This window comes from Phlebotomus argentipes, unplaced genomic scaffold (genome assembly GCF_947086385.1).
Source record: "Phlebotomus argentipes unplaced genomic scaffold, Phlebotomus argentipes genome assembly scaffold_18, whole genome shotgun sequence".
Taxonomy (NCBI): Eukaryota; Metazoa; Arthropoda; class Insecta; order Diptera; family Psychodidae; genus Phlebotomus; species Phlebotomus argentipes.
The window spans coordinates 17750337-17760897 of NW_026776177.1; the positions used below are offsets into that span (position 1 = coordinate 17750337).

General features: G+C 47.4%; 3 protein-coding genes across 3 annotated transcripts; 1 reads left to right on the forward strand and 2 right to left on the reverse strand.

Annotated features, from left to right (window-relative positions):
• Positions 1 to 1078: 1078 nt before the first annotated feature.
• LOC132261207 (ubiquitin-ribosomal protein eL40 fusion protein) lies at positions 1079 to 1884 on the reverse strand. The gene is made up of 2 exons (XM_059759864.1): positions 1789 to 1884; positions 1079 to 1584 (listed from the first exon to the last, which is right to left on the reverse strand). The coding sequence occupies exon 2, from the start codon at positions 1575 to 1577 to the stop codon at positions 1191 to 1193; it is 387 nt and encodes a 128-aa protein (XP_059615847.1). The 5' UTR covers positions 1578 to 1584; positions 1789 to 1884; the 3' UTR covers positions 1079 to 1190.
• Positions 1885 to 2089: 205 nt separating this feature from the next.
• Positions 2090 to 5061, forward strand: LOC132261206 (putative lipid scramblase CLPTM1). Its single transcript, XM_059759863.1, has 3 exons — positions 2090 to 2308; positions 2372 to 2983; positions 3643 to 5061. Exons 1-3 carry the CDS (start codon positions 2267 to 2269, stop codon positions 4861 to 4863), a joined length of 1875 nt encoding a protein of 624 aa, XP_059615846.1. The 5' UTR covers positions 2090 to 2266; the 3' UTR covers positions 4864 to 5061.
• Positions 5062 to 5100: 39 nt separating this feature from the next.
• On the reverse strand, positions 5101 to 10294 carry LOC132261205 (dihydropyrimidine dehydrogenase [NADP(+)]). Its single transcript, XM_059759862.1, has 8 exons — positions 10132 to 10294; positions 9426 to 9593; positions 8970 to 9359; positions 8017 to 8911; positions 7565 to 7956; positions 7058 to 7496; positions 5363 to 6206; positions 5101 to 5305 (listed from the first exon to the last, which is right to left on the reverse strand). The coding sequence occupies exons 2-8, from the start codon at positions 9471 to 9473 to the stop codon at positions 5218 to 5220; spliced, it is 3096 nt and encodes a 1031-aa protein (XP_059615845.1). The 5' UTR covers positions 9474 to 9593; positions 10132 to 10294; the 3' UTR covers positions 5101 to 5217.
• Positions 10295 to 10561: the final 267 nt, after the last annotated feature.

The window sequence follows — 10561 nt, forward strand, 5'->3', positions numbered from 1 at the left end:
TAGGGAGTGTGTTTGTTCACCAGAACTGAGTAAACTGTGTTGGCTGGGGTTAGAGAAAGGCAATATAACAGTAATAAATTTCCTTCCTGGCCGTTGAACAAGATCAATTTCCAGAGCTTCGAGAGAATTAAAGAAATAAATAAAGAAGAATTCTGACCTTTTAAATGAAAAGTCGCCGATTCGCTTTGGGTGTTCCTCTTCTTTGTCCGATTTTTTTTTGGATCTGCTGCGCTGGAAAAGCCTCCTTTTTCACCTCCTCCACACCTTTTTCCTTCACTCACTGTCACTTCTTCTCTGTCCTCAGCCGAGAACACTTTGCAAAACCACCGGATTTTCCTCACTATCTCTCTGTCTTCCAACTGTGATATTCTCGCGCTGAAAGAGCCGGAAAATTTGGCGGGCTTTTTCCCGATCGCACGGAAAATTCGCTCTTTTTCTGCCCAGTGGGACTTCAAAGCGCCACAAGCAGTCGAATGTGTGGGAAAAAAGGGAGAATCCTGTCGCGGCAAACGAAAACACACTTGCAAGGAATTCTGCAATCGATTTTCGTGGGAATTTCTTTGCGAAATTTATCAACGGAAAAGAACCACTTTTGTCTCTCGAGCCTTCCTCTCTCTCTCTCTCACGCTCTCAGCCGCTCTCTTGCGCGATTTTCAGCCCTTCTGGGCGCACAAATCACCACTTGTCGCCTTCCCAGCCGCTGGAAATGCACACGAGCCTCGAATGGCGTGACACCTGCCTGGCTTTTCCGGTAGGAAAATGGGGAGGAAACTCTGTGAGTGCTCTCCTGCGGGCAAAACAAACAATCGCAATCCTCTCGCCGTCGCTTCTTCTTGTAAACTGACGACGCCGCTGGAAAGTGGCCGCGATGCCATCTGCAGGCGCATCGGGCAACACTTTCAGCGGGAAACTCGCGCCGGTGCGCCGGAAAGTTGGCAAAACGCACTGCTGGCATGCAATCCGACAGTGAGAAAAATCTCCAGGGAAGCCCGAGGAAACACCGAAAACCACCCCCAAAAGACGTGATCCAATGACCAGAAATAATTGCTATCAACACTCCGCAAGGACACCAAGGACGTGAGATGGAAAGTCATTTTATTGACCACAAGAATTTCTCAATTACAGACCAAAATCTGCCAAGCAGAGCGCCAGGAGGCCTTCCGGGAGCCTCGCGGGCCGCTGAAGGGGCTCTACTTTAGCTTCTTCTTGGCGCGCAGGTTGTTGGTGTGGCCGCACTTCTTCTTGCGGCAGTTCGTGGCCCTCGGATGGAGGCGCGCGTAGCACTTGCGGCAGATCATCTTGTCGCAGTTGTACTTCTGCGCCAGAATCCTCAGCGAGGGCTCAATGATGCCACCGCGGAGACGCAGGACCAGATGGAGTGTGGACTCCTTCTGGATGTTGTAGTCGGACAGCGTGCGTCCGTCCTCCAGCTGCTTCCCGGCGAAGATCAGACGCTGCTGATCGGGAGGGATTCCCTCCTTGTCCTGAATCTTCGCCTTCACATTCTCAATGGTGTCTGAGGGCTCGACCTCAAGGGTGATGGTCTTCCCCGTAAGGGTTTTCACGAAGATCTGCATTTTGATGCTGAAAACAAGGGAAGACGTGAGAAAATCACTGAAAATATTCAGCTTGACAGGTGCAAAACAAATTTGGCATTTTCATGCGGGAAATCAATAAAATCTCATCGATTCACAACACAAACAATGATACGGGAGATTGTGGTGATTTGTAGCATATTTTTGCACTGATTTCAGTAGAATTTCACGGGAAAATCAAAGAAAAACTCACCAATTTGGCTCAACGTGGAGACAACCTCAAAAATCACTCAACGAAAAGATGGATGACAACACTTGACGAAAGTATCAAGACGCACGGTTGAATTTACTACACGTAGAGAAAGAAATGGAGATAATTCATTGCATTCCACTCAAAATATTAGTAATGAAATTATTCTAGATTATTAACCAAATTGGGAATACCTAATAATTTAGCTGCATCATATATTTACTACTGTGTATACTCGTTTTTCTCTACGCGAGGTGGAAATGTAAATAATCTCCACGTGCCAGCAGTGCTGCCACCTGTCATTCGTTGAGTTTTGACAACCAGCTGGGCTCATTTTTGCAAAAATCTCAGAATACCTCGATTTTTCGCAAGACAATGCACGCCAAATAGGCCACCTTGCCCACTCGTGATACCCAATCAGACGTCTACAGGATCCTCGCAGCTGCTGAAAGTGACTGAGACCGAGAAAAGTGTGCAGAAAATGGCAGAAAACGAGGCTTTGGTTACCAACGATGCCAGTGATGTAAGTTTTTCCCGGATTTCCAGGAATTCCCAGGACTTTGTCACATCTCGAGGTGTCTTTCAGGCTGCGGCAACGCCCGCGGAGGGCGCCAGCGGACCAGCAGCGACGCAGGAGGGCGCGCAGCAACGCCAACCGTCGCGCATGGAGTCCTTCTTCGCCATTACAAAGTCCCTGATCATCCGGGCGCTCGTGATCTACTTCATATCCTCCTTCTTCCGGCGACCGGCAGCACCGGCGACAGACCCCAACGCGAAGCCAGGCGCCCCGGCGGGGCCCAAGACAACGGCGTGGAACTACTTCGAGAACGGAGCCATGTTCGATTTGTATGTTTATGTGTCGGAGGACTACAATTTCGCCGACTTCCACCGCTCGGAGTTCCTGGTGTGGCAGCAAATGGGCCTCGTGTACAATGACTGGACAAGTGGGCGCGATCGCGACGGCGTGTTCACGCACAGCACGCAGATTCCGGCCACGGAACGCGTGCAGAACAACGGCTCAATCTATATTCACGCGTACGTGGTGAAGTCCGGCCAGAGCCCCAATCCGCACGACACGGACAACTATGCCGGGCGCCACGTGAGCTACTCCAGGCGCCTCCTGAACAAGTTCAAACGGATCAAGCACTCCAAGACGCACAATCTCATCACCGGAGAGTCAACGAATCCTCACAGTGCAGTGAGTATTGAGCTTTGTCTCCGTTTCCGGCCATGAGCGCCTTCCGGAACAGTTCCTCGCATGCCTGAGTATCTCTTCCAAGGGCGCTGCTTTGTCTTTTTCTGCGCGAACATGCGCTATTCTTGAGTAGATGAGCTCTGAAGTCTTCATGATGATGATTAGAGAGCATAATCTGAAGTTAAATGTTAGCTTTTGAAGCTGTTTTCTTACACTCAGAGAAATAATTTAATCTTGAAATTGATTTCCAAAAAAGGGTCTTGAAATTAGCCTGAATCTGCCTATTTTCGAGTCCTTTTCGGCTATCGTGGTAGATTTTCAAGCTGTCCGATCGCCATAAACTTAAGTTTACGACTTTTCCTTGAACTGATACTGTTTTCTCGGCATAATTTCAAGTCAAAAAATCTTCGTTAATCAATTTTCAACCTGATTATTGTTATATTTATGCTGAAATCTAAATTCTAGCTCGATTTTTCTCTCAGTGTAAGCTAAGGCGGCTAAAGCCCGAATATGACCCCAATATAGTGTGAAATTGCGTGTTGGAGAAAAAAGTGTGTGAGATTCTCATTGAGCACGAGTGGAGAGGACCTTGAAAAGGGGGGATTTCAGCTAAAACTCTAATGCTCTCTCTCTCTCTCTCTCTCTCTGTCGTGTCTTTGCAGGAAATGGACGAGCAGACAGTGACTGAGATTGTGTCTCACTGGCATCCCAATCTCACGATAAACCTCGTGACGGACCAGACAAATTGGGTGCGAGGCTCCGTGCCGGCGCCCTTCGACGAGTACATCACATTCCTGCCCGGCGGTCACACGTACTTGCCGGTGCTGTTCTTCAACGACTACTGGAACATGATGCGCGACTACCAGCCGCTCAACAAGACGACCAAAGTGCTGGAATTGCATCTCACTTTCCAGCCACTGTCGCTGTTCAAGTGGCAATTGTATGCGGCGCAGGCGATGAAGAACAAGTGGACGAGTGGAATCTTTTCGGAGTTGACAGAGGAGCAGGATGAGGATCAGGATTCGCTGAAAGAGGCTCTGCTGGACACGAGTCCACTGATCTTGGGCTTGACGGCGGCTGTGTCGATTTTGCACAGTGTTTTTGAGATTCTAGCCTTTAAGAATGACATTCAGTTCTGGAACAACAGGAAATCACTGGAGGGATTGTCGGTGAGGAGTGTGTTCTTTGGCGTGTTCCAATCTGTGATTGTGTTGCTGTACGTGTTGGATAATGACACGAACTTCATGATACGGATTAGTTGCTTCATAGGATTGGGCATTGAAGTGTGGAAGATTCAGAAAGTGGTGAACATCCATGTGAACAGAGAAGCGCTGATCTTTGGCTTCCTGCCGCGCATCACCTTCTCAGATAAGGGCTCATATGTGGAGTCCAGCACGAAGCAGTACGACAAGCTCGCCTTTAAGTACCTGGGCTGGCTCTGCTTCCCACTCCTCATCGGCTACAGTGCGTACTCGCTGGTGTACAATGAGCACAAGGGCTGGTATTCGTTCGTGCTGAACATGCTGTACGGTTTCCTGCTCACGTTCGGCTTCATCATGATGACGCCGCAGCTGTTTATCAACTACAAGCTCAAGTCTGTGGCTCATCTGCCGTGGCGCATGATGACATACAAATTCCTCAACACCTTCATCGATGACATCTTCGCGTTTGTCATCAAGATGCCCACAATGTACAGACTGGGCTGCTTCCGTGATGACATCGTCTTCTTCGTGTTCCTCTATCAGCGCTGGATCTACAAGGTGGACGTGAAGCGTGTGAATGAGTTTGGCTTCTCCGGTGAGATGGAGCAGGAGGCGAAGATGCGAATGGTGCCGGCGGAGCAACAGCCGCCGAAGCCGGAAGAGGAGAAGAAGAAGGATTAGGAAAACTGATCGATTTTATCAACCAGCCCATAGTTTAGCGATAAATTCATCGTCTGAGAGAGAGAAAGAGAGAGAGAGAGAACGAGGATGTAAAAACCCTTGAATTTCGTGTATTACTGTATGTGTGTCACTCAGTCTCTCGATCACGAGAGGAAAAAATGAGAATAAAAAAACCTAGAGGAAATTGTTGCAAAGGAATGCTTAGTTTGTCTTCTTGAGAAGTTTTCCGATTGGTGTCTCCGCTAAATTGCACACAGAAAAATCACGATGCATATTTTATTTATCCAGAACCCCGATTGATTTGTATAAAAGTAAGAAATTCAGCAAATTGTAGTCTTCACTAGCTTTTCTTCGCTATTGCGATGGACTTAGAGCGTGAACAGCCACAGCATCCACAACCTTTCCGCGCTTGATCACGTGAGGGATCTTCTTGGGAACCATTCTGCAAAGAGAGAAATCATTCAACACTGCTTCTGCAGGATGAGGATCAGATCCTTACGTGATGCAGTCAATGACCGGGCAGACGGAGAGACAGAGATTGCATCCCGTGCAATCGTCCGTGACGTGAGGGAAGTGAGTCTCGGGATCGAAGGAGATGGCTTGATAGCCACTATCGGCGCATGCCATGTAGCATTTTCCGCAATTGATGCAGAGATCGTCATCAATTAGCGCCACTACCTGCTTCGTGTTGTCCAGCTTCTTATACGGACCGATCTTGTTGAGGGCTTCTCCGATGATGTCGTTGACTTTTGGCACTTTCCCGCCATTCGGCGCACTTCCGTTGTCAGTCGCCGAGCCATTGTCTGCACTCTCCCAGAATGGGCCACTCTTCTGTCGAATGCCGTGCAGGATTTCCTCCCTCTTCTGCGCATACGGACCAAAGTGGGGCAGCGATGCACCGTCATCACCCTTGAGAGACCAGGTGACCTTCCCCTTCTGGTGCTTCATCGTCGGCGGAGATTGTCCGTCCCAGGGACTTGATCCAGCCGGAAGATGAGCCCGGAGATAGAGAAGTGTCTTCAGACCCAGACAGTAGTCACTGACGAGAGTGAAGTCCTGATTCTGCACAGCAGAGCACACTTGCAGCACAGAAGCGCCGCACTGGAGGAACTGCAGAGCCACATCTGAAGAGTCAATGCCACCGATTCCCAGGATGGCGAAGCCAGGCAATTCATTCCCGATGGCCGACACAGCACGCAGAGCCATTGGACGAGTGGCATTACCAGACACGCCGCCGTATGTGGTGCGTTTGTCCAGGCCAACGGCTGGCCAAGGAGTTGAATCCGACCTCAGAGACATCAGCCCAGAAACGGTGTTGATTGCAGACACGCCATCGGCTTTTCCTGCAGAGGAAGCACAGAAGATGTGAAACAAGGGGGAGATAATGTGACAATATTTGATTCAAAAGATTCATAGCTTTGATTTAACCACATTTTTAAGATTATGTGACTGATTTAAGACTAAATAAGATTTAAAACTAGATATTAGTGCACCTAAACTAGAAGTATTTTCACTTTATTAGTCGAATTGCGTATTTATACTCAATAAAAATCGTGTTTTTGGAAGCTGAATATCAAGAAACTTTGCAAAAGTCGAACATAACGTCAATTTTTCACTAAACCGTAGCGATTTTGAGTTAGAAATATCCTATTCGATATCTCTGAAGAATATTTCATCTTAACTTAAGGATTATGATCAAGAAAAGTACGAAAAAGTTCAAATTTAGCGTAAGAAAATCATCAAATATATATAAAAATATAAATTTTAAAGTGTTCAGTTAGTTCTCGGTTGATTTTAGTGTTATTATGATTATAATTATGATTATTAAGTGCCAGGAAGTGGTGTACAAATTTTGGCCATATTATCTCCCCCTTGGATGAGAAATCAGACGAGATTTCTTGTGACCTAGACCTTATTATCTGAAAACGTCCCTCGTTTGTATCGTTTCGAGCACTTGGGAATTAAGTAATCAGTCTCTAATCAGTGAATATATTGCACAATTGTGTGATAAAAGTGAATTAAGAGTTGAAATATATTGTGATAATTCTAAACCTCTTCCAGCACTTCGTTGAGATAACTTTAATTCGAGATTTGCCCACTTATGCTTCTCCCTCATCCAAATCCACTCAGAAATTCCCTCAAAGCGCTGTGATACACTTCACTCTCGAGTATTTACCAACAATCAGTTTCGTACCTTCGTAAGCTGCTTTGGCAATTGACACGATGTCCGTGATGTTGGGTGTTAACTTGATGAAGACAGGAATTTTCACGGCGGCTTTCACCCACAGTGAAATGTTGTACACGAGCTCGGGCTTTTGGCCGCACGCCAAGCCCATTCCCGACTCTCCCATCCCATGTGGACAGCTCAGATTGAGCTCCAGCGCATGGGCGCCTGCCTTCTCCGCCTTCTGGGCCAATTCCGTCCAGTCCTGCTCATTGTACGAGCACATGATGCTGGCGATGAGGATCTTCGTGGGGAAATCCCGCGTCAGCTCCTCGATGCTCTTCAGCCAATACTCGCAGTATTTCTCCGAAATGAGCTCAATGTTGAGAAAAGCGCCCTGTCCAGGACCATAGTGATGTCCCGAAGTGACTCCCTTCACGATTCGTGGCGAGACATTCGTCACGATGTCCTGGAAAAACAATCAAACACAGAATTGAATGGGAAACCTCTTAAATTAAGAGTGTTGTGATGGAAGACCTTGTTTAGGGAGAATGTTTTCGTGACGGCAAAGCTCCATCCTTGCTCGAAAGCTCTCCTGATCATAGCTGAACTGGTTGTTGGTGGAGCTGAAGCCAAACCGAAGGGATTCTCGAACTTCAATCCGCACATCTCAACAGAGATGTCCACCAGATCGATGTCGCTGTAGAAGAGCGGCAACTGCGGCGGAGTGTCGAAGGGAAGTCCTTCCAGGAAGCAATGCATGTACCAGGCAGCTGTCTTCCCATCATTCACACTCTCCACTGTTGTCTCAGCACTGCCAGCCAAGTCTCCGCCACAGAACACCTGTGGAAGATTCGTCTGCTGCGTCTTGGAGTCAACAATTGGGAGTCCATAGGAGTTCAGAGGAACTGGCGAGATCGCCTTGATGACTGTGAAAAGTATCGACAGATTTACACAAATCCCAGACTTCCCATCAATTATCAACTCACCATCGGCATCATGAAGACCAGAACCGAAGGCGGAAATCACGTAATTCGCCTTAATTGTGCTAGATTGATCGCGATCCTCCACCCACTTTCCACTCGCATCCTCCTCATTCCTGCAGAACTCCATGCCCGTGATCTTCCCACTCTTCACAATCACCCTCACTGGCGACATGAAGGGAATGAATTCACACTTTTCCTCCCGCGCCAGCTCCACTTCCTCAGGCACAGCGCGAATATTGGAGCTGCCACGGCGAAAGACGACAAACACTTTGTTGGCTCCGCATCTCAGGGCAGAAGTGGCGCAATCGAATGCCGTGTCGCCCGCGCCCAGGACAATGACGTTGCCCACAAGTTGCGGAAGACTCTTGCAGGCGCACAAGCCGCGCTTGCTTCCGGCCGCCACTTTGGGCAGGAAGTCCTTGGACGTGTAGAAGCCGTTCGCCTCTGTCAAGCCCTGGAAGATGGGATTCAGCGTTGGCTGTGGCAATCCAATGCCCAAAAACACTGCCTCCGTGCCGGAATTGAGCAAATTCTGCACAGTGATGTCCTGGACAGAGAGACTGCGTCCAGTCTCGAACTTCACGCCCAAATCTCGCACGAGATTGATCTCGAAATTGACCACATCGATCGGTAGGCGATACTGAGGGATCTCGGAGGAGCTCAAGCCACCCAGGTAGTCGCGTTTCTCATACACCGTGATGTTCTTGTACCCCAGGCGACCCAGGAATGTGGCACAGGAGAGAGATGCCGGTCCGCCTCCTATCAGAGCGACTTTGGCCTCGGATTTTCTGGGAGTTCCGACATTGGGAGGCACGATCTGACGGATGCCCATCTGCTTGAAGGTCTCCGTGGCGAATTGCTGGAGCCCACCGATATTGATGGGGCCTTCTTCGGAAGCCTACAAGCACGAGGCGATACTTAATCCATCTGATAAGCAGCCAGAACAATTTTGTTACCTGAAGATTGCATCCTCCGACGCACAGATCGCTGGTGGGACAAACCATTCCGCACGTGAGTCCCAGTGGATTGTCCGAGAAGATGGCTTTGGCGGCTCCGTAGTAATTCTTGTTGGCGATGCTCGTGATGAAACTCTTGATGTCCAGCTGCGTTGGACAGGACTTCTGACACGGAGCATCGGCGCACTTGAGGCATCGCGCTGCCTCTCGCAGAGCCCCGCGCTCCGACAGGGTCGTGTGCTTGATGTCCGAGAAGTCATTCTCCAGCGACGGACAAGCCTGGCATGATTTGTCCGAATTCCTCTTCCAGTGCTTCTTGCTGACCTTCGTCACGCTCGACGGCACGACTGAACAGTTGGTCTGCACGCGAGGATTCAAAGCCAAGAGATTCTGTGCCGGGGATTGAGAGATTTATTGCGCTATCGCGAGAGGTGATAAGAAGCGCTATAAGTGTACCTCAATGTCTGGAAGCTCCCGGCTTATCACAACGCTCGCGCCACTCATTTTCACCTAATTTTCTTCAGCACTTGACACTTGGTAACTCTCTGGAAGTTATCAATCAGCACTTCCCTGATATCCACTATTGAATCGATGATAAAGGCGGAAAGTTGCCCTTTCGAATTCCTTATCAACGATAAAGGAGATTAAAGTTCAATGGCGAACACAGAAATTATTCCATAAATTTTTATACTTTTTTTAGGAGAAAATCGTGGCACTTTTTTCTATGTTTAAATGTAATGATGAGTTTATCAATGAGTTCAAATTAATTAATTTAATAAGAAAGTTTCTCATTAAGTTATTCCGAGAACAAAACCACTATCGCTTCCCAGAACTTTATCAATAACTGAGTCTGTTTTGTTCGCGATAGCAAGTTAACTGGAAGTGTTATGTTCAATTGTATTGACCTACAGTGGAGATAATGAGATGTTTGGCTTCAACAAGTACGCAATTATAATGAAAAGACGCTTGATTCCCCAAAAATATCTTATCAAAACGAAAAAGAGTTGTAAATTTACGTCTACTAAATGTGTCTCAGTGTGTGAAAAAAGCCACGCGTTTTTCTCCCATTCAATTCATTTAAAAACCACGTCGAGTGACAAGGTCGCCTTTATTGTGAATTTATTAGACACTTGTCACTCAGAGTGTGTGGTGAAACTCGTACCTTCAACTCAACTGGGTTAGAGTTTAACAATTAATTAGTTTGATAAGTGATGATGACTCAACCACACCGACTGCAAAGATTATCAATCAATCTCTCACTAAGTGAAGAACAACACTCGCGATTGCGCTGAATTTCCTACTGTTCGACAGAACGATCAGAACGAAACTGAAATGGAATTTCGTTTTCACACTCAAGTAGAGTGTATTAAACTGGTTTCGCGGAGTATTAACATCTTTATCAGCTGGCACACGTCACTGTGTGTGTGTGTGTGTCGGAATGTAGTTATGAAGAAGGCTTTTTCCTTATCACAACGAACGAAAGCTCAATGAAAGATTTAAGACTGTGTCTCTCATTTGCGAAATAACAGTGTTTTGTATTCACTTTATTATTCAATTATAACGTGATATTTCAATAACATAACTTTATGTCT